The sequence below is a fragment of the Colletotrichum graminicola genome, assembly GCF_000149035.1.
Source record: "Colletotrichum graminicola M1.001 genomic scaffold supercont1.11, whole genome shotgun sequence".
NCBI classification, from domain to species: Eukaryota; Fungi; Ascomycota; class Sordariomycetes; order Glomerellales; family Glomerellaceae; genus Colletotrichum; species Colletotrichum graminicola.
The window spans coordinates 1009287-1035559 of record NW_007361015.1 but is presented as its reverse complement, the minus strand read 5'-3'; the positions used below and the strand labels follow the sequence as shown (position 1 = coordinate 1035559).

Below are 26273 nucleotides of genomic sequence, written 5' to 3'. Positions count from 1 at the left end.
GTAGGATGTAAGGATCGTGCTATGGTCTGGCACCGTGCCCGCTACGCTCACAAAGTTAGCGAGTCAGTGTCAAAAGTCCACGCGGTCCTTTCTCACCGATCCTGGTACCCCGAGAGGCACCTTAATCCGGCTTACCACGCTATTGACACCGGACTAAAGGGTGGTTTTCGAAGATAAACCGTAGATTATCTGACATATTCCTCTTAATCCCTACCAAAATCTCCACCCCAGGTAGTAGGCTTATAGTAGTAATCCTTGAAGTGGTACTAGAATTATTAACTAATATTATAAGAATAAAAAGATTAATACCTAGTTAAATAAAGAAAATATAAATATAAAAATAATTTATAAGAACTAGTTAAGAACCTTTAATATTCTTAGTAGCTTTTATAAGTATACTAAAGTTAAAACTTACTAAGTCTAAATTACCTTATATAGTACTTTAGTAAACTATACTAAAAGAACTATTAGACTATACCTCTTATATAACTACTAATAGTTTAAAAAAACCTTTAGAATTCTTAAGAAACTTTTCTAACACTTTCTAACTTTTTTTAAATACTATTTCTTTCTAAAAATAAAGCTACTTTAGCTAGGTAAGTAACTTATTTAACTTAGCCTAAGCTTTTTAAAAAGCCTTAGCTTTATTATATAATAATATAGCTCTCTCTTAAAACTATAACTCCTTAGCCTCCTCTTTATAATTAAGATAATTAGATCTTACTACTAAATAATTTACTAAAAAGATATTAGTAAAAAAACTAAAAAAAAAAAAATTTCTACTTATAAGTATAAATAGTATATATAAATATATTATAAAGAATACCTAGATAATAATAAGTTTTATAAATCTTAAAATTAAGTAAAATTAAATACTATATAGTATAAAATTAATAGTTTAAACATAGTATTATGTTAATACTTTTATTAGAAAATTAAATAATATAAAGTAAGTAATAAAAAAAACACCTTATAATTTGACTTTCTTTATATAACTTAATATAGTATTAGTATTATAAAAAATAAGAAAGTATAATTAATAACTTCTTAACCTAAGAGATATAATCTACTTATATAGGTCTTAAAGATAAAACCTTTTAGAGAGAAGACTTAATATTATAACCTATTAAGTTATAAGCTATTATTATAGTAGTAATACTACGTTAGTTAGATATATAACTATATTTCCTATTATAAGAATTTAAAAGTAAAAAAGAAAGGAAAAGAATCTACCCTAGGGGGCTAGTAGTCCTACTAGCTATAATATAGCTATTTATTCTATTTATAAGTTACTTAATAGTTCTTATAACTAGGGGTTCTTATTTCTTACCCTTTAGTAAGTCCTTTAGTACTATAAGGTTTACTAGCTACTAAGGTATAAGTATACTAACTACTAAGGCTTAAGGCCTTAGCTACTAAGGTGTAGTATATACTAGCTACTAAACTACACTATAACCTTATTTCTATCTATATATCCCCTATATAACCCCTCTAGCTATAATATTACCTCCCCTTTTAAAAGCTATATTATCTATAATATATATTTAGGCTTAAGTTCTTAAAGTATATAAAATTAAATAAGGTTTTAGTAGCTATAAGTTAACTTTTTTAATTTTTTATATAAATTCTTTTTTTAAGAAATATTTTTTTAGACTAAAACCTAGTAGAATAAGGTAAAGGCTTAAGAAGTGTTAGTAGGTCTATAAGAGGGAGAGGCTAATTAATATAGTAAGCTAGTACTATACTTATAGTAAATATATATAGTTACCTAAATACTACTTAGGCTTCTAATAGACTTTTTAATTAATATCTTTTTAGGTTCTTTAAGGCGTTATTATAAGACTATACTAGTAACTTAGTGTTTATAGCTATATTCTTAAGCTATAGGTATAAGTTCTAAAGTAGGCTGTTAGTATTAAGGTGTTTCTTATAAAACTCCTTTAATACTATTAGTAAATAGTAAAAGCTTTTAGCGTTATACTAAGTAAGGTCTTTATTATAACTAACTTAATTTATATAGTATTATAATTTTTTATAGTTAATTCTAGACTATAATAAGTATACTACTTTATATTTTAGTTTTTTATCTCTAGCTATAGTTAGTAGTAAGAGGTCTTAGTGCTAGCCTAAAAGTAGGTCTACTAAGGCCTTCTAAAGCTTACTAAAATAAAATACTAAGTAAGTATTAATACTCTTAGGGAGCTAAACCTACTAAGTACTACTTAAGCTTATACTAATTATAGGCTAAGGACCTAACTAAGGGTTCTAAAGCTTATTAAGGTTATCTTTTTTTTAGTAAGAAGTATTAATAAAAATATTATCTCTTACCTAAATATTATTTAGCTTTTAATATTTATTTATATATTATTATTAGTGTTTTTAAGTAGTTTCTATATTTTTTTAAGTAATCTTTTAGCACTTATAAATATATTTAGCTATCTTTTAGGCCTTAGTCTAGTTAAGTCCTCATTTAGTAGGCTCAGGAACTGATTTGTATGGACCTCTGCCATCGTTAATCTGCGCAAACAGTAAATCAGTCGGGACCACCCATGTATTCATTTTTTTCTCACTGTATCACGGCCAACTAGTTGGTCGGGCTGGGAGGATTCCCGGCTTCTGAGATCCCTAGGGCCTTTTGGATAGGTATATTCCTTAGCTTAAGCTAATCTTTTTATAAGTTCTTTAAGAGATACTTTCTTATAGCTTTTAGCTTCTTTAAGGATTGTTTATATAATAAGTAATAAGTAAGCTTTTTTTTTCTCTCTTTATAAGCTTAATCTTATAGTTATAGAGGTAATAAGGGGTAAGCTAGTTACTTATTATTTTACTAAAAATATTTTTATAAGTATAAAGTAAGATAAAAAGGTTAGTTTTAACTAAATTATATTTAGCCTAGTTACTAGCCTATAGGGGGTTATTGGCTAGCTTTTTTTTTAGGTAATTATTTAATCTAGCTTATAAAAGGAGATAAAACTAAGCTTAATATCTTATCTTTTTAGATTTATCTTAAAATATACTATATTAATAAATATAAAATAGTTATACTTTTATAGCGTTACTAACTATATAGACCTAGCCTTATAGTAAGGCTGTTTAGTAGTATATATAAGTAAAAAAGAACTATTAAGTGCCTTACTTATCTTATAAAGGTTCTTTTTTAAATCTTCTTTATAAGTATATTAAAGAATTTATTAAGCTTTTTACTTCTTTATTTTTTACTAGTATTACTAGTAGTTAACCTTAAAGACCTTTTATTAATATTTAGTATTAATTTAGTGCTAAATATTAATAGTCTTAAGGGTATATAAGTCCTTTATCTCTTTAATAATTATTAGAGAATAAGGCTATTATAAGGACTTAGCTAGCTAGACTAGCTACTTATAGTATACGTCTAGGTTTACTTTATAGTAAGTAAACTAAATATAACTAAGGATTAAATTATAGTAACTAGTATTAAGTTATAATAGTAAGGTTTATTAAATAACTTAATAGTTAATATATAGGTTTATAATCTAAGTATACTAAATATTATTTAATTATTTTTTATTAAACCTTATAGCTAGTATTAGTTTAAGTAGAGTTTAGTAAGAGGTATTATAGAATTTTTTTAGTAAGAGAATTACTTAGTTACTTATAAAGGTGTAGCTATTTACTTCTATATTAAGGAACGCTTAAAGTTAAATACTATATCTATTAAAAGCTATAGTTAACTTTATTTTTAGGGGGTTACCCCTAATAAGATTTTATAAATTAATTAAATATATAGATAACCTTAAATTATTTTTATACTAGTTCTTAGTAAGGAGTTAGAATTTACTAAAGAACTTAATTTTTTAGCTTCTTTTTATCTTTAGCCTTAGTAACGTCCTTTATATATTACTATAGGTTAATCTTATTAATAAAGGTCTTAGGCTTATAAAAGTAATTATAGGCTATATAGTTAGTAGCTTTATATTTAAAGTAAGTATTAAAATTATAAAAGTATTAGTATAAAGTAGTAAGGATTTTATCTTAGTTATTAGTTTATTTACTAGTAAGAGTAGACTTAGTAGTGTTTAAAGTACTAAGTAATACTAAGGTGTTAGTAGTATAACTAGTAGTAGACCTATAGGCCTTACTAAACTAGTTAGTAGTAGTAATAGCTAAAGGCTTTATAGTATAAGTAATCTTAATAGTATATTTAGTATACTACTAGAAATTAATCTAGATATCTATATACTATTAAATAAAGTTATTATAAAAAGTAATAAAAAGTTTATTATAAAAATATTACTTTTACTATAACTAAAAGAAACTAAAGACCTAAGTATATTTAGTAAATTTAGATTTTTTTTAGTAAATATTCTTAAAAGATATTATAAAGGTATTAAGTTTACTTTTAGCTTTATTTACTTTAGTAAGGCTAGTATATATAAATATAAGTTTTATAATAATATCTTTAGTAGTAGTAATAGTAAGGTTTACTTTACTAATTAGAAAAAACACTAAGTTTATAAAATCTTTACTAATATAGCTATAAATATACTTAAAGTAATAGTTCTAACTTTACTAAAAGTAATTCTTTAAGTAATAAGTAATATATAGTATCTAATAGTTAAACTTTAGATTTTTTTATCTTTACTATTTTTAATTTTAGTAAAAATAAAAATCTTTAGTAGTTTAGCTTTACTTTTATAATAGTAAGTATTTTTACTAACTAATAAGAAAATAAGAGAGTTTTTTTATAAGAACTAAGTTTTTAAGTAAGTAATTTATTATTTAAAGACCTTATTTATAAAGCTACTAGTCTTACTAAAGGTATTATAATTCTTAAGAACCTTAATTTAATTTATTAAAGTAAAATTAGTAGTATAGGCTTTATAAAGCTTTTACTTTAAGGCGTTAACTATATCTTTTTACTTTTTTTAAACTATAAATATATCTTATATATAAATATAAAGTTATTTAAAGTTATTAGTATAGTAGCTTATAATAAAGCTTAATTTAAGCTTTAGGTTTTACTATATATAATATAAGGTAAGTTAGTAATATACTTAACTATATAAATTAGCTAGATTTTTTTTATATAAGGCCTTAAATACTTCTTTAGTAAACTTTTTTTTTCTTATTACTAAATAAAGACTAGTTAGTAACTTAAATAAGTATAAGTAAGCTATTAATATAACGCTATAAGTATTAACTATAAGTAGTTTAGTTAGTATTAGTAAAAAATTATTTAAGGCTTAATTCTTAAAGGTAAAGTATAAAGTTAAATTCCTATAGGTCTTTAGCTTTATTATTTAAAAAGAAAGTACTTTATTAATTAGAGGTAAGGTTTTAAGTAGGGGTTATTATTTTAGTGTTAAATACTAAAGGGCTACCTTTACTAGTAGATTAGGCTATCTTAGTAATAAGGGGAAAGTGTAGAGGAGTTTAGAGGTAGCGTTAGCTAATATATAACTAAGCCTAAAATAAAATAATAAGGGGGAGAGGCTAGGCTAGGGTCTAGTAAGGAAAAAAAAAGTTTAAGATATTATACTTTTATCTCTAAAGAAAGTAAAAGTAACCTTTAAATAGCATTATAGTAGTAATACTATATTAGTTAAATATATAACTATATTTCTTATAATAAGAATTTAAAAGTAAAAAAAAAAAAAAAAATCTACCTTAAGGGGCTAATAGTCCTACTAGCTATTATATAGCTATTTATTTTATTTATAAGTTACCTAATAGTTCTTATAACTAGGGGTTCTTTTTCCCTACCTTTTAGTAGGTCCTTTAGTGCTATAGGGTTTACTAGCCACTAGGGTATAAGTGCACTAACTACTAAGGCTTAGGGCCTTAGCTACTAAGGCGTAGTACATACTAGCTACTAAACTACGCTATAACCCTATTCCTATCTATATACCCCCTATATAACCTCTCTAGCTATAACACTATATTACTTTACCTAATAAATAAATAATAAGTAGTAGTAGTATTTATATAAATAAGAAATAAGAAATAAATAAATAACTTCTTAAAATAAAAGAACTATAGTATAAGTTATATAACTATAAGTATAAAATAAGATAAAGAATAAGCACTTATTTATAAGTAAGATAAGTACTTAGTAAATACCTAAGTAAGTGCTTATTTTACCTTATAACTATTACTTAAGGAAACTATTTAGGAAATAGTTAGGACTTATATATAAGATAGACTTAGACACACTTAAAGATAGACTCTTATAGCTCTTTAGTAATTAACTTATAATATATTCTCTAAATACCTTTTAGTATCTAACCTTAGTAATTTAAATTAATAAGAAGCTATATAAGCTACCTTATAACCTTAACCTTAACTAATTACTAGGTAATTAATAAGATAATAAGAAAGATAAATACTTTTAACTAATTACTAACCTTCACCTACTATTAGTAGAAACCTTACTATCTAGAAACTAGCTAGAATATATATGTCTACCTGTTTTAGACTTATAGTTATATATGCTTACTATCTTTTAGACCTATAGTTATAAAGCGTAAATTAAATATATAGCACTTTAACTTATATAAGATATTAAATATTAAATTAGGTGGCCTAACTTCTAAGGCAGCTAGGGTTATAACCTCTAAGTAACCTAAAAAGCAGGCCCACTACTTAGTTATAACAGAATTAGCCTTAAGTATAAATATTACTAAAGTAACATACTAATATTAATAAACTTATAAGAAAGGTAGAAAGGTAGGAGGATGTAGGCTACTTGCTATAAATATATATTATTAAATCTTTATATTTTATCTTTATTATTAAGAAAATATTCCTAATACTTAAGTACTTTTAGACTTAGATCTAGTTTTTAAAAATATTTATTTTATAAGTTTATTGTAAATTCAGTGTAAACTTAGCCAGCCTGACTTTAGGGGTCTAAGCTATAGGCTCTTACTCTGTATACCCTTGCTTTGTAGAGTGCCTTACCTAATACTATAGGTAATGCACCTCCGGTGGTTCTCTTTTTTTATTTCCCCCCCTGCAGCGTTCCTCGTGCCCATCCCAACCCCAAGTCGCCCCGCCCACCTGCAGCTTAAGAGAGGGAAAAAAAAATTCCCAATCGCTCGCGTCCATTCTTCTGGCTTCCGTCTTGGCTGCCTCTACCCAACCTCGAGTTTCCCTTCAATTTCCACGGTTCAGTCGTACTTCACCGCTATGCCAGAGCTGTGCGATGGGCATCTCGATGAACTCTTGAAAGAAGCGGCAAGCCGCCTAGCGACTAAACAGTCGTCGCGGCCGAAGGATTGCAGCTTGATCGCCGTCGCGGCCTTGCCTGTCGATCCGACTACTGAATCAAAGGCACAGCCCAAAGCACAAGACCCAAGAAGCATTTCGCTTCGTGATCCTAGGCCAGCGGAGGAAAAAGTACGTTTGCGCTCATTCTTTTCTCCCCTCTCTGTCTCCTGATGAGAAGCAAATCCCTGCTTAATCTCCTTGATGTGATGACAGCGCCCGTATTGGGTTGCTGCACCACGCCAAAATGATCTTTTATTTTCATAGTTACTCTGACTGAGAACTCCTCACTTAGTTCTTTTCAATCCACACTGTGGTTGGAAACGCTCGCTAATAACAAGATATAGTCACACGGTGATGCTGGCCCTGGCTGGTTTGGGATTCCTAAGACGGACCCTAACGACCCCGACCTGAAGCGAGATCTGCAGATTCTTCACATGAGAGGAACTGCGATTGATCCCAAGCGGCACTACAAGAAGGAGTCGCTCAAGGCCAGGATACCGCGGTACGCCCATGTTGGACGTATCATTGAGGGCCCTACCGAATTCCATAGCGCTCGTTTGACGCGAAAGGAACGGAAACAGACGCTGGTAGATGAACTGTTGAGTGCCGAAAAGGCGTCGGGCAAGTTCAGATCCAAGTACGAGGACATCCAAGTGAAGAAGGCGAGCGGCAGAAAGGCACACTACAAAAAGTTGATAGAGCGACGCCGGCGCAACCGTCATTAGGCAACGATTAGACAATTCACTATTCTCTAATGCGCCGCATGGTTGCAGTGCCGCGTAATTTTAGTCATGTAGGTTTTCCTATGTGAAACCGTTGCTAGCCATAATATTGCGCCTACTTGCTGGGGAGAAAACCGGACAAGCTCGATCTTGCGGCCCACTTTTCATTTGTAGTTCTTCGGGAGAGAGAAGAAAAGGTAGAGAAGTAGAGCCAGACCTTCATGCGGAATGACAAACTTACTGCTTATACAGAGTGGAAAGGACATCGGTAGCTTCGGAAATGCAATGAATAGAGATGAAATCTGCGATATATACATAAATCTTATCTTTTGTGAATATACCCTTTTACTTGAATTATTTATGGAGACCTCTAGATTCTACGGACTTAGGTGCCATTCTCAACCTCTGTGCATGAATTGTTACTTCAACGGTAACGCCGCCCTGCCACCATTCGAGAACGATGCGCGTAACATTTTTACTACGACCGACGTCCGGCTTCCTTGCGCGGCCAGCGCCACGGGTATGTTGGTGTTTTTTTCTTTTCTTTTCTTTTCTTTCAGACAAGAAGTGGTGGGCAAGACGAATGGGTTCGCAAGCTAACCGTCCAATTTTATTCCTTGCAGGTCATTACCCAGAGACAGCCATGGATCCGTTGCCTCGCCACAGAGACGAAGCTGGCCACCCTGGATAGACATGGGGCCGTGTAAGGACCAAGCCCGATATTTTGCAGAAATCTCGCGCGTAGTGTGTATGTTTTTCTAACTATCGGAATTGCAGGGGACATGTTCTTGCCAAAAGCAAGGAAGGCGGTCCGCGATACCCTCGAAGTGTACAAGCCCTCTACCTCCAGCCACTCCGGCGCGAGGCTGAGTACGGTATTCCGTCGTGCGATCTTCAGCTACGCTCATACAGCTTGAGGAACCTCGAATTCTTCGCCGACTTTGCCCTCCGGGCAGCGTATTACTTGAAGCTCCCAGCCTTCGGTCCCGTGCCGCTGCCCCGAATCACCGAGCGATGGACAGTTCCCCGGAGTAGTTTCATCTTCAAGAAGTCACAGGAGAACTTCGAGCGTATCACGCTGCGTCGTCTCGTTCAGATCCGCGACGGGAACCCGGAGACGGTACAACTGTGGCTGGCATTTCTGCAGAAACACGCATATTATGGGATCGGCATGAAGGCCAATGTGTGGGATTTTGACAAATTGGGTATGTGCTATTTTGATTCGCGCATAGCTTGGTATCTGAACAAACCAGGCGCTGACATTGCATCTCGTAGGTGTTGGCAAGACAATGGACACCACGGATGAAGGCACGGCCAAAGCTATCGAAACCAAATGGGGCCACCTTGGTCAGAACCGGGACCTGAATACAGTTGAGAAGGTGGAAGAATTTCTAGCCAAGGTGAGGTTCGATGTCGACAGCGGCAAGCTGGCCGAAGGTGAGCGGCGGTTCGTCGAGAGGCAGTGGAAACAGGAGGAGGCCCTGAAGAGGAAGGCGGCGACAACGGTAGAGACGGCGTCTTCCTAAGGAATTGGAAGGATTCAGAGTGATGAATGCTTCCTCCGCGATTGTCGACCTATCGGGAGGGAGATGGAGCTGTAGAAAACGACATGAGATCGGTACTCAGTCAACCTTGTATTACGTATCTAGAATGGGCTTCATGCGCTCTATGTAAATCTTAGCAGAGGGAGAGGGCTACCCGAGTGGAAGGGCGATACAGAAGCAATGCCTATGTACCAGTGTTACCCGATTTCCGCTTGAGACCCTTTAGGCTGTGGCCTGTGAGACGGGGGGGGATATTTTCTGCGCCCCGCTATAGCAATACGTTGCAGTAAGTCAATTGTGCACTCGCTACTATTTTTTTTTTTTGGCCATTGGCAAGGTCGATCCATTTGCGTCGTCGACGACATCGGGTCATGCAGCCTCGTGGAGCTATAAAGAGCATCTTCCGAGCTTCATATAGTCTTCAGAGTTGACGGGATTTCTCTTAGACGGCATTGTCGCAATCAGGGTCAGATCCGTCACCGGCCACTAAAGGTAAGCACACTGGCAGAGCTTTTCTGGAGACATCAGCTCACCACATGGTCAGATCTTTGGCCCAGACAACACCGGTCTGTGACTACCACGGCGAGTGTCTTTCACCATGTGGCGGCACGCGAGACCGGTAGCTCGCCAACTCCGAACCTTGGATGGGCGGCGTGCCGCATCGACTGAAAAGCAAAAGGTCATTTTCTCGGGTATCCAGCCTACAGGAACACCGCATTTGGGCAACTATGCTGGCGCTATCCGGCAATGGGTGCAGCTCCAAAGCGAGCCGGCCGATTATTGCAGGCTTATCTATTCCGTCGTTGACCTGCATGCCATCACTGTGCCCCAACAAGCGAAGCAATTAAGCCAGTGGAAGAGGGAGACACTGGCTGCATTGTTGGCAACTGGTATCAATCCCGAACGCTCGACCTTGTTTTACCAATCTTCTGTATGATACGGCCCCAACCTTGCTATAGGCGGTATTTCTCTTTCATTGCACCCCCCAAGGAATCCTACGCATGCAATCAGAAGTCGCTTGATTGTTATTTCATCACTTTTATCTTGGTCGTTGAAAAGCTCCATGCTTACAACTCGACTGCAGGTTCCGTCACACTCAGAACTCATGTGGATCCTGAGCTGCACAGCCTCTATGGGTTACTTGTCTCGTATGACGCAGTGGAAGGTTAGTTCAGTTATCACATAGCGCTTGCCCACCTGTTCCCCCGCTAACTAAAGCTCCAAACTCTGCAGAGCAAGTTGTCGCTCTCTTCTGACGCCACCATTCTCGATGAAAGTGCCAAGGCTTCATTGAAGCTCGGCTTGTTTTCGTATCCGGTTTTACAGGCCGCAGATATCCTCGTTCATCGGTTTGTGACCCTTTATCCGACTATCAACACTTCCCTTTGTTTATATTCGAGTGCTGCGGTAGACATTAGTAGCTTGGTCTTCTGACGCTTTCCCCAGTGCTACACACGTTCCCGTGGGTGATGACCAGAGGCAACACCTTGAGTTTGCTCGCGAATGTGTAACAAACTTCAACCATCACTTCGGCCCGCACCTCGTACTACCAAAAACCATCACATGTTAGTCAGTCCTCCTATATTTTGCTGCCAAGAATCGATTGCCTGACCAGACGCAGCTACTGCCCGACGAGTTATGTCACTTCAGCAACCCAATCAGAAGATGTCCAAATCAGCCAATGATCCAAGGTCACGCATCCTCATAATTGACACGCCCGAGGAGATTCACAACAAAATCATGAGTGCGCGGACGGACTCTTCGAACTATGTTTCTTATGATCCGACCAACCGGCCAGGGGTATCGAATTTGGTGGAAATTCTATCCATCTTCGATAGCCAGGGAAGGACCCCATGCCAGCTTGCTGAAACCCTCTCTCAGACATCTCTTAAAGACCTCAAGCAGATCGTCTCTGCAGCTGTCGTCCAAGGGCTTGATGGAATTCGTGCGCGCTACTTCGATTTTTTGTCGGCGGACGAGGGGAAATATCTCGACGCCGTCGAGGCACAAGGGGCAAAAAGGGCCCGTCTTAGCGCAGAGGAAACTATGACCATTGTACGAGAAGCAACTGGGCTATAAAGGCCAATTCCTGCGGACTTTTCAGTGTTTTTTTACCGGTGTGTTCTGGAAGACGAATGTTAACACAGCTACTTCCTGGTATAGAATAACGGTGAAACATCATATAAGATAGATAGTGTAGAAAAGTATCCCATGCCAGTAGGACCCCCCCCCCCCCCCCCCCCCCCCCCTTTAAAAAAAAAAAAAAAAAAAAATAAACATTATCACTTAGCCGTTGCTCTTGAACCACGCCCCAGCCCACTCGCCCTGAAGTGGTTTTCCAGTCGCGTTTAGAGACTTATAGGGACGAATCCCAGTGCGCAGTAATGTTGGTAACACTACGGGTGCGAGACGGCGGAAAAAAAAAAAAACCCCCGACGTCGGCAAGTCATCGATGATGGTACATCATGGAACTTCCGTTGCATTGTGCGACGCTCCGAGCCTCAAGGTCCTTCTATAGACTTAAGCACACTTTTCCTAGACTCAAGCACCGGCCTCAGGAAGCATAAGCAAACTTAGACCCTCGTGCAGCAAGCCAGAAATCTCGTACGACCTGGTTGGTTCCTCTTGAACCCCTGAGGCTACATGCCAGAATCAGCATTGGCGTTACATGCTCTACATATGGCTGTCTCAACTCACTTGATAATCTTCCAGACAAAAAGAGCCTTCTCGTCATCAGATAGTTGTTGCCCGGGGAATGACGAATCATACAGAGCTTGCTCGAGCCATATACGAGCTTTGGCATGATGGTTAACCATCTTCTTTAGAGGCTCGCTGAGTCTATCTAACTCGCTCCTCGAGGCATTACCGCCAATATTTCGGACGATCGACCGAGCGAGTAATGGGCCAAGCTGAGTGATGGCATGATCTATCGTTTCTCGTACCCCTTGATCCGTGGGCTTCAGCGTCATGAATGTTGCCTGCGCACTGTATTAGCAAGTTAACAAGCACGCTACTCCGGGTCGAGTAACAGACCCAGAAATCAGCGGCTGCCGCTTTCGGTAGTGGTTCGCGCCCATCTAATACTCTCAACGCATACATGAAGAAGAACTCGGCGAGCGGAAGGTACTCGGAATGAAAGAGGACAGCGGGCTCCCGTGACGTTAAACGATTTGTGAATTCGATGCCATTCTGTGCGAGTTCTGTATCATTGTCCGGTTCTGGAAAGCCAAGTCAACTGAGTCAGCAGTGCAGCTAGGTGCAAAAAGAATGATCTTACCAGGTAGTTGCTGAAGTAGACCTATGACCCATCCAAGAAGCTTAGCCCTAGTTTCGTCGACTTCGCCTCGTTTTATGTTTCTCAGAGAGCTGAGGAGAGAGCAAGCTGTGCTCACGAATAAGCCGATTCGAGGTGTTTGAGACGTCTGTTGGATGAGATAGTCACAGACAAGTCGGGGAGGAAAGACAAATGGGCCAGCCTCATATTCGGAAAATCCTGTTCGGAAGATGTTGCAAATACTCTCAGCCACTTCGCCGCTCTGTGGGAATGAGCTTTGCAGCTGGGCAATCAGGGACAGAATCCCTGATTGTAACTGATCAAGCCTTGAATCATGGTTGATCGACGAGAAGTCTTTTTCTTTCTCCAGGTCGCATGGCACATCGCCCGGTACCTGGAAGCCTTTGCCGATGCTAATCAGACATCTCAACGCCTTCAAGGCTATGTGAAGAGGGAGCTCGGACGGTTCGGTCAACGTTGAGCAACGGTGAATGTCCAGAGAATCTGACGTTGCATCAGGCGGGAGCCTGGGCAAAGACAGTAACTGCACAGACTTGCGAGCATCATGCTGAACGAAGGAAAGGAGAGCCTCAAGGTGCTCAAATTTTGAGTTTCCGTCCTGGACAGCCTGTATGACAGCGGCAATAGCCCCCATGATTCTTTCACAGGCTAAGCAATCAAGCTGGCTCTGCGTGGCGATGGTCTGATACTGACTCAGAAATGCACTTACCTCGGATGCCAAAATAGTCCGAGATGAGAAACAAAGTCGTTGAATCGATCTTGCCGCAGGCCCAGCCAATACAGGGTCGGCTAGGACAGAAAAGAGCAAGTTAAGCGCGGATGGAAGGCTTTGCGTCTCGCGCTCAAAGTAGTCCGCATATTTTTCAATCAAAGATATGCACGTCTGACGTGTGCGGCCAGGTATCGAGTCACTCGATGTCTGTAATAGATTGAACAGAGGTGAAGAGAACAGAGCGCTGAGTGTCTCGTCGCACCTCGGATCGCCTGTCACACAATCGGCCAGGGATCCCAAGCAGAAGGCTGCAGCTTCAAGATTTGACCATGAATTGGATGATACCGACTGAAGAGTTAGGTTTCCGAATGTCGAAACTAATGATGGCCCCGTCACGGTGAATGTCGATTGGAGAAGGTCAGCAACGTCCTTTCTTGCATCGCCAAATCCTGCACGTTCGGCCGAGTCCCAGCTAGCAATAACACTCGGAGGTGGATAAGCGATCCGTTGCCAGACTGTCGATATAACCTCCAAGACGTGAGATGTAGCCGTTGGTACCCAGGTCTTGGACTCTTCGTCCTCTGAATAGATACTATCCGTCAATGTCTCCACATAGGTGGACCAAAACTCGAGAGCAGGGACGAATATCTTGTCGTCACTGACGGGGTATCCTCGAGCAGAGAGCAGACCACGCAGGTATCCAAGAAAGCGTGAGGACCGGCCATCGACACCATGGATGAGAGCCTCGACCTTGGAATCGCCAAGAGCAATCATGAGCTGCCCGAACTGAACAGAATCGAAGTCAAAGTCTCCCTCAACAAGGCGTTGATAGCGTTCGCGAGACCACTGAGTCTCGAAGAGAGAAAAGAGAGACTCGTAGTGGTCTTCCGTCAGAAACCCGGAGTAATTGGACAAGATATCTGAAAGCAGCTCCACGGCTGGTTCGTACAGTTCGTCCTCGGCCAAGGACGCGATGGTAGGTTGTATTAGTGCACGGAGAGAACCAATGAGCTCGTCGCTATGAGTCGACATTCTCTGAGAAAACCATATCCACGACTAAGTCAAGTGAACAAATGCTCCTGGTGAAAGATTCAATTGTTGCAAGGAGGCCTTACCTGCAAGCAAGTTATGGAGTCTTTCTGCGTGTCATAGCTTGTTGAATTCACAGGCACTTGACGTGAGAAACCATGAGACATCAATGCCAAAGCGTCTGGAACGTTGCGCGTAAGGGTCTCGTATAAGCCCATGCTGCAAGCTAGTCAGTAGGAACGAAGACTGTTAAGAGTATCGCATGTTTCAAGCACACGTACTGCTTTGCTGAGTTCATTTCTATCTTGGCTGCTTCGTCTACCAGTGACCCTGAGAACCACAGTGCGGCCTGGAGCTTTCGAGAATGAAGTGTTTCTAGAACAGAAGACATGTCAATGGATCCGTCGACCCTTTCCTGAGGTAAAGCACTCCCCTCTGACAGAGAACAGCAAAGATGGCGAATACAGAACTCCCACTGTGTAGGGAAGCACAGAAAAAAGGTGACCAAAGCCGAGGATAGCTTTCTGATGACCATGGCCCCAGAGCCGTCATCCAGCGATTTGACAAACCAGCCGACCAGATTCTGTCGAAGTTCTGAAGCATCGCCACTTGACAGAGATGAGCTGTGTTCAACGTCAGCCTATGGGAGGTGGACATACGACAGGAAAAGCCGCACCTCTCGGTATTCAACTTGACGATCAATGTGAGGGCACCAAAGAACTTAACCTTGTCATCTGCATGGCTCAGGAGATCTCGGGCAATCCACCAGCCGGATGGGGCTCTTTGCATGCGATGGAGTGTGTCTTGAATTCGGGCGATAGTCTCAGGCGGTGCCGGTTGATAAAGGGCCAAGACCAACTATACGCTGTCAGCCAGAGTGCCGGTAAGAGCCGTAGACGAGCTGAGTGACTTACGGCCTCAGCCTCTTGGATGGTCGATGGCAGTGGGTTATCCATCGTAGTAGATATATGTGCTCGTACTCAGCCTGCCAAGGCTGCTGGCATGATAAGCCTGTGGAAGATAAAACTACGCGGACGAAGGCCTGCTATCGTGAGGGCTCCTGGGCAGGTTCAAGCGAGCTTGAGCGTAGAAGGTGACCCTAAGTCAGGAAAATGCGATATGGAGAAGTAAGGCACACAGAAACTGGAGAACAGATACCAAAAGGAGAGAGGCCGGTCTGTTGGGAAACAGAACGAAAACAAGGAGCAGTAATTGCAACTTTGTCGTGCCTGACGGTTGCTTGGAGACTCAACCTGTCGTTTGTTGAAAATGATGAGTGACGGGAGGACCATAGGTGAAAATGCAGTTATGCAACAAAAGGATCGAGAGCATGGGGCTTGAGAGCTTGAGAGGGCACAGTTGCTTGCTGACGATGCATGGAGGCGAATGGAGATTCCAGAGAAGGAAGAGGGGCAATATTCTACCTAGGTACCTAGCTACAGTATACCTACCTAGGTACCCTATGTACCTACGTTTACCTGCACTACCTGTCAATGCCATGCGAAACAGTGGGTGCGGGGCCTGCAGGCACTGGATCCAATTGGGAAGGAGCAGTCGTTTGTCTTGATTTGCAGCAGATAGGTTGAGTCGAGCAGGTGCAAAGTGCCGGTTGCAATTGCTATGCTGCTGTCAAATGTGCAAAAGAAGTGGAGCTCCTGCCGGCTGTTACACATCTGTGAGAATTCAGGCCATATATACCATTTTTAACAGCTGCTTTTTTGGTACAGTGAGGTGTCGCAAGTCTGAGATCACTTTACGGAGTACAGTGCACCACATTAAATCCACTAACCTACTACCTTAATAATACCTAATAACTTACTACCCTAAGGAAAAAAACTAGTTATTTTTCTTATAAAATATATTTATAACTATTTATTATTCTACTTCATTTCTTAGATACTAAGTTTTAAAGTTATAGTATAATGGTACTAGGCTGAAGTTAAATACCTTGGTTAGGTAACTAACGTCTACCCCCCTACTGCAGAACTTCACTTTTGGTGAATATTCCCCCTCTATTATGATGTCAGTTATAAAGAGTAACATTATAGAGGTATTTTACTTACCCCTGTCACCCTGTAGATTAGAAGAAAGCCTTATCAAGATAGTTTTTGCTCTTAGGAAATACAGTACCATCTATTCTATATTTCTACTATAGTCTACTATAACTAAAGCTCTCTTTAAGACTATTACTTAACTTTTTTTTTACTCTTAAACTAAGCCTTTAAAACTATAAGTATATTAGTAAACTAATATTTAAAATACTTAAACAATTTATCTATATTCTTATACTTACTTTTAGACAAATAGGGCTTTAGCTACATAGTATAAGTTTATAGTGCTCAAGGTGTATACTGTGTGATTGATCTTAGACTCATGACCTGCCACTGTAAATTCAGCTGATATTCCCGCAGTTTCCCAGCCTTGGCAGAAGAGGTTTCACTTGTGAACTCTTGTCGAAAGAGACGTCTAGTTTGCTGTCAAGATACAAAAAGCGCACACTGAATGACTGGCTGACTGGTGTACATACCTAGATACGTTGGTCACGTTCCTACCTACCAACGTACCGAACTTCGAGTGGGCTGAGGTGAGGCCTTTTGCAGGCAGCTCCTTGTAGGTAGGTAGGTAGTGCACACTACAGAGTACCTCTGCAGGGTACCTGCGACAGCACGATGGCAGGAGCTACCCCACCAGCAGTCGCCCACATACCTAACTTGTTGTTCATCTTGTGTTCTGTCACTGCCCCGTTGCTGCCTGTTAGGTCACCCCCGCCAAAGGCAACTTAAGCCACCTGTGGTATTTAGTTGGCCTTTCCCATTGCAACGTGATCGCGCTCCGATTACCTTTCGCCGCCATCTCCTTCCGCCTCTCTCATGCTCTGGAGCAGTATTCGTCCTGCCTTCAGCATCGCCTGCCGGCCCGGTTTTGTATATCCAGCTACAAAAACCCCGTTATCATCAGCTCTGCCATTCGTCAGATTTCAGATTTTGTCACCCATTGGCTTAGGCCGTCGAGCAGTTCACCAAATCCCAGCCCTCGATATGGAGCGAATTGATACAACCGGCCGCCTCTCCAGGCTCAGAGAGTTAATGAAGGAGCGCAATGTTGACGTCTACGGTATGAACGCACCACATTCAATCTGAGGTGCGAGGATGCAGCACAGGTACTGATTCTTCGGGTCTCTCTTACACAGTCATCCCATCCGAAGACTCCCACGCCTCCGAATACATTGCTGGCTGTGATGCCCGGCGCGAATTTATTTCTGGCTTCAGTGGCTCCGCTGGATGCGCTGTCGTCACTCTGGACAAGGCAGCTCTGGCCACTGACGGCAGATACTTCAATCAGGCCTCCAAACAGCTCGACCAGAACTGGCTATTGCTGAAGCAGGGTTTACAGGACGTTCCTACCTGGCAAGAGTGGTCTGCCGAACAATCCGCCGGTGGCAAGGTAGTTGGTGTGGACCCTGAGCTCATCACGGGCTCAATTGCAAAGAAGCTCACGGAGAAGGTAAAACGATCTGGAGGGTCTGATCTGGTACCTCTGGACGAGAACTTGGTAGACCTTGTGTGGGCCGAAGCCCGCCCGGCTCGTCCCAAGAACCCCATCAAGGTGTTGCCGGAGAAATTCAGCGGCAAGGATGTCAAGACGAAGCTCAAGGAGCTGAGACAAGAGTTGGACAGGAAGAACTCACGGGCTTTTGTTGTCTCCATGCTAGACGAGATTGCCTGGCTTTTCAACCTTCGCGGCGATGATATCCCTTACAACCCCGTTTTCTTTTCGTATGCCATCATTACATCCGATTCAGCAACCTTGTACGTGGACGCCTCGAAGTTGGGTGAGGAAACACGCGCCTACCTCGCAGACAATGATGTCTGTGTGAAGCCTTACGATATCGTATTCGACTCCATCAACACTCTGCGGTCTTCTGACACATCGTGCCAGACGACTTCCGGGGTGTCTTCTAAGAGATTCATGATCTCAACCAAGGCTTCATGGGCCTTGAAGCGCTCCCTTGGCGGAGATAGCCAGGTTGATGAGGTTCGCAGTCCCATCGGAGACTCTAAGGCTGTCAAAAACAAGAGCGAAATGGCTGGCATGAGGGCTTGTCACATCCGAGACGGAGCTGCCTTGATCGAATACTTTGCCTGGCTGGAAGATCAGTTGGTTGCGAAAAAGGTAAAGTTGGACGAAGTCCAGGCGGCCGACAAGTTGGAGCAGCTTCGGTCGAAACAAAAGGACTATGTGGGGTTGTCCTTCGATACAATCTCTTCAACTGGTGCAAAGTAAGCAGACTTTCCATGGCCTAAATCCCTCATTTCTTTCGTCCCTTGGATACTTACACGGGTGCAACGGTTACTGACCTTTCCCAAGTGCTGCTGTGATTCATTATAAGCCTGAACGTGGGGCATGCTCGATTATTGATCCTACCGCCATCTATTTATGTGACTCCGGAGCTCAGTACCTCGATGGAACTACTGACACAACGAGAACGCTCCACTTTGGACAACCGACCGAGGCCGAGAAGCTGGCCTACACTCTGGTTCTCAAGGGTAACATCGCATTGGATACTGCCATTTTCCCAAAGGGTACGACAGGCTTCGCAATCGACTGTTTGGCTCGTCAGCATCTATGGGTAAGTGGCGATGCCCAAGGTTGATTCACTCAAATGGCTAACATGGCTTGCTTTGCAGAAAGAAGGTCTGGACTACCGGCACGGAACAGGCCACGGCGTTGGATCGTACCTCAACGTACACGAAGGCCCTATTGGCATCGGTACCCGCGTCCAATTCGCCGAAGTCGCCCTAGCGCCAGGCAATGTTCTGTCGATCGAGCCGGGCTTCTATGAGGATGGATCATACGGCATTCGGATCGAGAATGTTGCCATGGTGACTGAAGTCAAAACAAAGCATTCGTTTGGCGACAAGCCCTACCTAGGATTCGAGCACGTCACTATGGTCCCATACTGCCGAAACCTAATCGAACCCAATCTGTTAACGGCTGAAGAGAAGGCATGGCTTAATGCCCACCACGCAGATATTCTCCAGAAGACCAAAGGATACTTTCAGGATGATCCCCTGACTATGACGTGGCTAGCCCGGGAAACTCAGCCTTTATAGGAGAATAAGCTCAGAACCGGACGAAGGCGGCAAGAGTGAAGGTGGCAGCAAAAGATAAACGGAACACAACATTGTGAAATGGTCTTGTCAAAACGGCCTTATTCAGTCGTTCCTTAGCACCCAAAAGACGCGGTAAATCCAAGCCATGTCGGTGTGCGAGCTGCGAGTTAGAGGTCAGCATCTAATGCGACGTGCAATATCAACAGGGTGGGCTTCGAAGGAGGTAGCAAATACATAAAAAATAAACATGGCCAAGCCAGTGAGTAGGACCAGCGTGTGCGACAAAAAGCCTACCAGAAGGCCAGCGCTGAATCCTGCATCTCTGTTAGCAAAGCATCCTACGTCGGCTGGGCAATTGCGTGATGGTCAATATACCAGACAAGGTGCCGCTTGAGAGCTGCCTCATAGCATCGGGGCTCAAACCACCAAAGGAGCGACTCTGGGCGCGAGGTGTTGGTGACGCAGACGCGGTGAGATGTGAGTTGAAATAGTTGGAAGTTTGTCGGCAATGCAGCGAGTAAGCGACACAGATGCCACTTCCAACGGGCCACACCAAACGCCGGCCAACCAGACGAGCAGAGAGGAGCCCGCTCATGATGTCTAGGAGTCGATGTGATGTGATCGTCTTAAGAAATTCGAGTGAGTGATTTGCCACCCGAGCTCTGGAGTTGCTGTTCCTATACACAAGCAGAGGCGCCGACTGTGCACATAGGAGGCGGATTAATTTGAGGTTGATCCACGTTTGAACGATGCGTTGTGCAGAACGTGCCCGATATATCTTGTCCTGAGGGTGGATAGGTATTAATTAGTACAACCTGGGAGGTAGGTAGGTATATATGTGTACCTTGCGTCCCACTGCCCACTGACGTAAGGGGCACAGTTACTTACACAATCGAGCCCAACTTGAGCTGGGTACGTACATCACACAAGATGCAGCAGGTACAGAGGTGTTTAGAACAGGTACCCATTCAATGATATACACTATCCCCAAGTGAGCCATATAATTAGTGGATATCCAATATGCCATGTCTTGGAGCTCGACTGCCTTCCTGAAAGGAAACACTGCTGCTACCTACTACTTGATGCTACACTACAGGGTAACAATACGCATCCTTCCTTGGCGATATGGTAGCGAGGGTATACGGCGGGACATCCCATCCACGTATCCAGTTAGCTAGCATGCTCTATTTTTCATCGTACACAGGTCTTGTGAATATCTAGCCGTGTCATAGGCGCCTCTCCCAATTGAACTTGAACACAAAAAGGCAAAGAAATGGGGGAGGAATATTAAGAACAACAAACCCCAGACTCCCGACAAAACCACTGCCGCAAATGACTTGGGTATTCGTACAATAATAAAAGGAGAGGTGTTGGCAATCACGCGGATCGTCTTGCCGGGTTGTTATGCCATATCTAGTGACCTCAGCCTAGCCCACCCCAGACGCCCCGAATGCGCCTTGCGAGCTGAATATCTTTTTGCATTATGGTTACTCTCTTGGCATGGATAGCGCAGAGGTTGGTGTCTTCGAAGAGGTGTACTAAGAAGGCCTCCGCAGCTTCTTGGAGTGCCTGTATCGCTTGCGATTGCCATCGCATTGCTTCGCCTCGGGGTCTCACCGACTCGGCAATTTCGCGTACCTGTAAGCAAGTTGGTATGGTTGGTCAATTGGTCGATAAGAAGAGATATTACGGGTAACGTACAAGACGAGAGAATGGAAGTTGACGCAGCAGAAGCTGAGTGCCACTTTGATACTTTCGGATCTCCCTGAGAGCGACTGTACCAGGCTTGTAGCGTCGCTTTCCTCGGTTGGGAATAGGGTCACCGGCTATAAAGTAGTCAGAGGCCATGCCTTGGCAATTTGGAGTTGAGGGCACCAGAAGTCTTGCGTTGCACGTCGCTCTGACGGGATTTCCGATGCGAAGCGTCTGAATGTCTCTTTTTGGGGGCCATTATGCGAAGAAGAGAGGAAAAGAGAGCTTTCGGCGTCGTGACCTCTAGTCGCGATGGAAAGAGGCTTGCGCTGGCTTGAGGGCGGCGAAGGAGCGGAAATGCTATGCTGCGATAACGGGATGTAGGAGAAGCGGAAGAAAATAAGGAAGACGATGGCGGTAGAGACAGAATAGGATATTGCGATTGAGCTTCGTCTTTGCAACAACGCCGTATAGTCAGATGCCGACTTGAACGTTGGTTGCCGACAGTGTTGGTGACATGAGTGCAGTGTCAAACTGCATGCGCGAGGATGAAGGGGGCGTGTCTCAAAACGAATTGGCGATTTGCCAGCCCCGCGATTTTTCTGGTTACGACAGGGTTATGCGTAGCGGACGCGTTTTCGCGCGTCCTGCACACGAAATGTACTAATCTAGCAGACAGTGTCAGAAATGATGGGTCCATCAGAAGCACCGTGTGGCTGATGGAGTATGGCGGGTGTGCGCCAACGATGTCTCACTCCTGTATATGTACGTAACCTAGGTATGTACCGACCAAAAGCACGGTACCTTATCGATTGTGGTGACACGAGGGTGTTCCAACCGTCATCTGCAGATGGCACTTTCAAGCCGGCAGCGCAAGTCCATCGTACACTGGGGCCACCTCTCACCATACATACCTCATCCGACAACTCATTTTCCATCAGTCTGTTCTCGTCCGTCTTTTGGGAATTCCTACCAAAATCTGGCACCAGCAGCACGTTTACGCACCTTCACCGTCCGACTCCCATCCGTTGGCGTCATAATCCGCCGGCTGGCTGTCTTTCGAGCTACCCTGTCCAGAAGCCCACATCACGGACGTCTTGTCCCCATATCTCGCAATATCCATTTTTGCGTAGCAATACCTCTTCTGCACGCCGCGGACCTATTCTGCTTCTCCGTGTCACGATTGCTGGGTGATGAGCGCAACTGCCTCGCCTTCTGCTTTTTACCTCTGAACACCAGTCAGACCAACCCGCCGCACAGCATGGATCAGATGATGGGTGACGGGGGCCGGTTCCCCCTTGAGACGTGGTTTTGGGAAATGCCCATATGCACTCGATGGTGGACGACAGCCACCGTCCTCACCAGCGCACTCGTCCAGTGTCAAATGGTCACCCCCTTCCAGCTATTCTACAGCTTTCGTGCTGTCTTTGCAAAGTCACAAGTTCGTCCTTCACTTCGTACTCCAGGCCCCCCCGCTTCCCCTCTCCTACCAAACGACAGCCATTTTACAATCACCTCCGTTGGAAGAGAGATTGAGACTAATAATTCTTGATGTCTACTGTAGTACTGGCGTCTTCTGACCACCTTTCTGTACTTCGGCCCCTTTTCGCTCGACCTGTTGTTCCACGTATATTTTCTCCAACGCTATGCCCGTCTCCTCGAAGAGTCCTCCGGCCGCTCTCCAGCCCATTTCTCGTGGTTGCTTGTCTACTCTATGACGAGTCTTCTGCTCCTCTCGCCATTGGTATCGATGCCTTTTCTCGGCCATCCTCTGTCATCTACTCTTGTCTACATCTGGTCGCGACGCAACCCCGACACGAGACTGAGCTTTCTAGGCCTGCTAGTCTTCACCGCTCCTTACCTACCTTGGGTTCTCATGGCTTTCAGCCTTATTCTGCATGGCTCTATTCCTAAAGATGAGATTATGGGTGTTGTCATCGGGCACATCTGGTATTTCTTCTCCGACGTGTATCCACCCTTACACAATGGCTCACGTCCATTCGATCCCCCAACTTGGTGGAGACGGCTTTTCGAGCGGCGACCGACGGAGGAAACGACAGATGGGATTAACAACGATATTGTTGTCGCTGGTGGTCCAGAACTCGCGGCCGACGTCCGATGAGAGAGTCTTACCATTCGGGCCTTTTGAGGGGTATATGTACGCACGAAAACCGGTGGGGGAATCAACATTGGCATGGTTTCGGCGTTTAGGTCACCAATGTCGCGATTCTGTGGCTCTTTCATTTACATCAATATCATCTTCAACAAAGCGCTTAGCCTAGATGTGCCTTGAAACGTAGGTAGAATGGACTAGGAGTGTGTTGCACTTAACAGTTCCGATAGAATGTTGCTAAGCTCAATCTACTATGCACGCGCTCAATCGTCTTTGCAGAAATGTGTGCGTGGCTCACTTTTGCCCCTCCAAATGGTAGTCTCTCAAGGCTACTGCAAGCCTTTCTGATTCTAACAGGGGCTGGCTACCTATGTAGATACCTATACCAGCGGGCCATACCGCACTCTGAATAGTACTAAGATCTTTGGCGCCGCGATCGGCAGGTGTAAAGGGTAATCGGTGCGCAGCCGACACGGCTAAGCGCACGTGCTGATGAGCAAGCCGCTGAAGATTGGACGGCGCGACAGCCTGGGTATTTAGTATGACCGACCCCCACATAGAGCCAATTGCGTCATCTCAAAAACTATCCGACAGTAGCCCCTCAATCACACTTTCGATATTCTCATCAATTACGCATCAGGGCAAGAACAAGCATAGTTGCACCGTTTTATCAAACGAGTTTAACCCCGTGAAAAGGTTCAGCTGGCCGGTTGTCGCAATTTTTCTTTCCTTCGGGGGAGGGCGCTGCAACAACTGACGAATCACGCTCTTTCAGCCATATACCCTCTAGCGCTTGCAAAAGACAGCCACAATTCAATATGAAGGCCTATTGGTATGACAACCTCGATGTAAGTAACGATAAGAGAGGCTGATGGAACATCCGCTCGACCGTATTTTTCAGTCCCCGATGATACCTCCTTTGCTGACTTCTCGTGAAACAACAGGGCGACCAGCGCCTGGCTCACGACTCAGGCAAGGAAGTCACCGTCGACCAGTTGAAGAAACTTGGTGTCGTTTACCACCGAATCTCCGATATTAATGGCGTGAATCAACTTGCAGCTGAACGTGGGTACAGGAACAGGGATGAGATCATCGTTTCACCGGAGAAGATGGGCGACGTCTATGAGGAGAAGGTCAAGTCGTTCTTCCACGAGCACCTCCACGAGGACGAGGAGATTCGCTTTGTCCGCGATGGGAATGGTTACTTCGACGTAAGGAGCGTTGATGACGCATGGGTTCGCATCCGCGTTGAAAAGGCAAGTGTCGCCCATCAGAATCTGGCACAGGTGGTCTAACTATAGATAGGACGATCTGATTATCTTGCCCGCTGGCATTTACCACCGGTTCACCACCGATGAATCCAACGTGAGGCAGCACCTAGAAAGTCTTATTTCCAAGGTGTCCTGCTGACTGCAAACAGTACATTAAAGCCATGAGGCTCTTCAAAGACGAGCCCAAGTGGACCCCCTTAAACAGAACTACGGATTTGGATGTGAACCCGCACAGAAAGGAATACGTGCAGGAGTACCTCCAAGGCGAATTCTCTGCTTGATTAAGGCTACGCACGAGAGGCTTACTTGCAGGAGATGGAATGTAGTGGTCAAATGCTTGGAATTTCAATGCTCTACACCTATGTCACTGTTCATTTTCCCAGTCGTTCATGATGCACCTTATGTAACTGAGATGATTCTGGGGCACATATCGTGGGGGGAAAAAAAGGGAAACCCAAATTTGCTGTATATAAGAAGGTTACCAGAATTACTAATTAGTTTTGGTACTCACATCATGGCATTCAGTCAGATATATCGAGAGTACCATGCGGGTCGACCACGATGCGAATGTTATCAAGCATGTCCTATATAAGAGTCTGCAGCGAAACCCATGAGCCTCGACGCAGTTTCTATGTAACTACCAAGCATCCTGCTGGGACTGCTGCCATACAGTAGTACTTCTTCTCCGTCAAATTCCATTGCGCGTCGCCAACACCATAGCTGAGTTTTGGGGACTTAGTATGGACATCAATAGAAACAAGCTCAGTCCAACTCGCTTTACTCCTCTTCAAACAGTTCATGCTGATATGCTATTATCCGTATGCCGAGTGCTACCTAGGTAATACCCCGTTTTACGTGGGTTGTGGGTATACAACTAGTTACTGTATCCGTACTAGCGGCAAGCATGGAAAGGTACGGTACGTATACACGCTGCCAGCTGAGGGTTCATGGCACAGGTTATTTCAAACCCATACCGTTATTACTTGCGTCTTCGACAACCACAGAGCCACTTTATGGTACAACTTCAACAACCGCAAACATATGCCGTAACACGACGTCAATTTGTCATTAAGCCATTCGATCTTGTAGCTTCGCGCTTCACGCTGCCGACCTGCAACATGAGCGACTACATACAGTCTTTGGCAGCTTAACACAATCAGCTTCTCGTCTATTTCCCCAGAGGCGACGGTCCCTGTCCGTCTTGCTATTGCAGATAGTACCGGGAGCCACCCGGTCACCCAGACTTCCAACGCACATTCCGGTTCCTGTGCTTTCATCGGTTACTTTCGCGGGTTGCGCAGAAGCTGTCCGAAAGCACCACGCACATGAGGGCAGTTACCAGATATTCTAAACCGCTAGCCAGGCATTGTTACCCAGCCCCATGGATGTATCCAGTGAGCATAGCGCAGCTCAGTCTGCAACGGAAGGGGCCGGCAAAGTAAAGTTGCAGCTTCCGTCTAGCTGCGATCCGCCTCCAGTTGATGGTGAGAGAAAGCAGTTGGTGTGGGTGGTGAGTGATGAGGACAAAATCCT

The 26273-nt window shown here is 43.1% G+C and overlaps 9 protein-coding genes across 9 annotated transcripts; 6 read left to right on the top strand and 3 right to left on the bottom strand.

Annotated features, from left to right (window-relative positions):
• Positions 1–7167: 7167 nt before the first annotated feature.
• Positions 7168–7973, top strand: GLRG_03826 (uncharacterized protein; the record flags this gene model as incomplete). Its single annotated transcript, XM_008094511.1, has 2 exons — positions 7168–7377; positions 7593–7973. The coding sequence occupies 2 exons, from the start codon at positions 7168–7170 to the stop codon at positions 7971–7973; spliced, it is 591 nt and encodes a 196-aa protein (XP_008092702.1).
• Positions 7974–8430: 457 nt separating this feature from the next.
• On the top strand, positions 8431–9496 carry GLRG_03825 (ribosomal protein S10p/S20e; the record flags this gene model as incomplete). The annotated part of the gene is made up of 4 exons (XM_008094510.1): positions 8431–8490; positions 8594–8673; positions 8748–9175; positions 9246–9496. The coding sequence occupies 4 exons, from the start codon at positions 8431–8433 to the stop codon at positions 9494–9496; spliced, it is 819 nt and encodes a 272-aa protein (XP_008092701.1).
• Positions 9497–10112: 616 nt separating this feature from the next.
• On the top strand, positions 10113–11593 carry GLRG_03824 (tryptophanyl-tRNA synthetase; the record flags this gene model as incomplete). The annotated part of the gene is made up of 5 exons (XM_008094509.1): positions 10113–10445; positions 10599–10679; positions 10748–10863; positions 10961–11079; positions 11136–11593. The coding sequence occupies 5 exons, from the start codon at positions 10113–10115 to the stop codon at positions 11591–11593; spliced, it is 1107 nt and encodes a 368-aa protein (XP_008092700.1).
• A 475-nt stretch (positions 11594–12068) lies between these two features.
• Positions 12069–15506, bottom strand: GLRG_03823 (uncharacterized protein; the record flags this gene model as incomplete). Its single annotated transcript, XM_008094508.1, has 8 exons — positions 12069–12153; positions 12212–12492; positions 12548–12732; positions 12792–14577; positions 14637–14769; positions 14832–15173; positions 15227–15408; positions 15465–15506. The coding sequence occupies 8 exons, from the start codon at positions 15504–15506 to the stop codon at positions 12069–12071; spliced, it is 3036 nt and encodes a 1011-aa protein (XP_008092699.1).
• A 2082-nt stretch (positions 15507–17588) lies between these two features.
• GLRG_03822 (metallopeptidase family M24) lies at positions 17589–19664 on the top strand (the record flags this gene model as incomplete). The annotated part of the gene is made up of 4 exons (XM_008094507.1): positions 17589–17664; positions 17741–18830; positions 18919–19180; positions 19239–19664. The coding sequence occupies 4 exons, from the start codon at positions 17589–17591 to the stop codon at positions 19662–19664; spliced, it is 1854 nt and encodes a 617-aa protein (XP_008092698.1).
• A 10-nt stretch (positions 19665–19674) lies between these two features.
• Positions 19675–20259, bottom strand: GLRG_03821 (FUN14 family protein; the record flags this gene model as incomplete). Its single annotated transcript, XM_008094506.1, has 3 exons — positions 19675–19824; positions 19899–19978; positions 20040–20259. 3 exons carry the CDS (start codon positions 20257–20259, stop codon positions 19675–19677), a joined length of 450 nt encoding a protein of 149 aa, XP_008092697.1.
• An 827-nt stretch (positions 20260–21086) lies between these two features.
• On the bottom strand, positions 21087–21512 carry GLRG_03820 (histone H3; the record flags this gene model as incomplete). Its single annotated transcript, XM_008094505.1, has 2 exons — positions 21087–21302; positions 21366–21512. 2 exons carry the CDS (start codon positions 21510–21512, stop codon positions 21087–21089), a joined length of 363 nt encoding a protein of 120 aa, XP_008092696.1.
• A 1105-nt stretch (positions 21513–22617) lies between these two features.
• Positions 22618–23478, top strand: GLRG_03819 (Der1-like family protein; the record flags this gene model as incomplete). The annotated part of the gene is made up of 2 exons (XM_008094504.1): positions 22618–22797; positions 22921–23478. 2 exons carry the CDS (start codon positions 22618–22620, stop codon positions 23476–23478), a joined length of 738 nt encoding a protein of 245 aa, XP_008092695.1.
• Positions 23479–24287: 809 nt separating this feature from the next.
• On the top strand, positions 24288–25021 carry GLRG_03818 (ARD/ARD' family protein; the record flags this gene model as incomplete). Its single annotated transcript, XM_008094503.1, has 4 exons — positions 24288–24317; positions 24414–24725; positions 24775–24834; positions 24890–25021. The coding sequence occupies 4 exons, from the start codon at positions 24288–24290 to the stop codon at positions 25019–25021; spliced, it is 534 nt and encodes a 177-aa protein (XP_008092694.1).
• Between the last annotated feature and the right edge of the window lie 1252 nt (positions 25022–26273).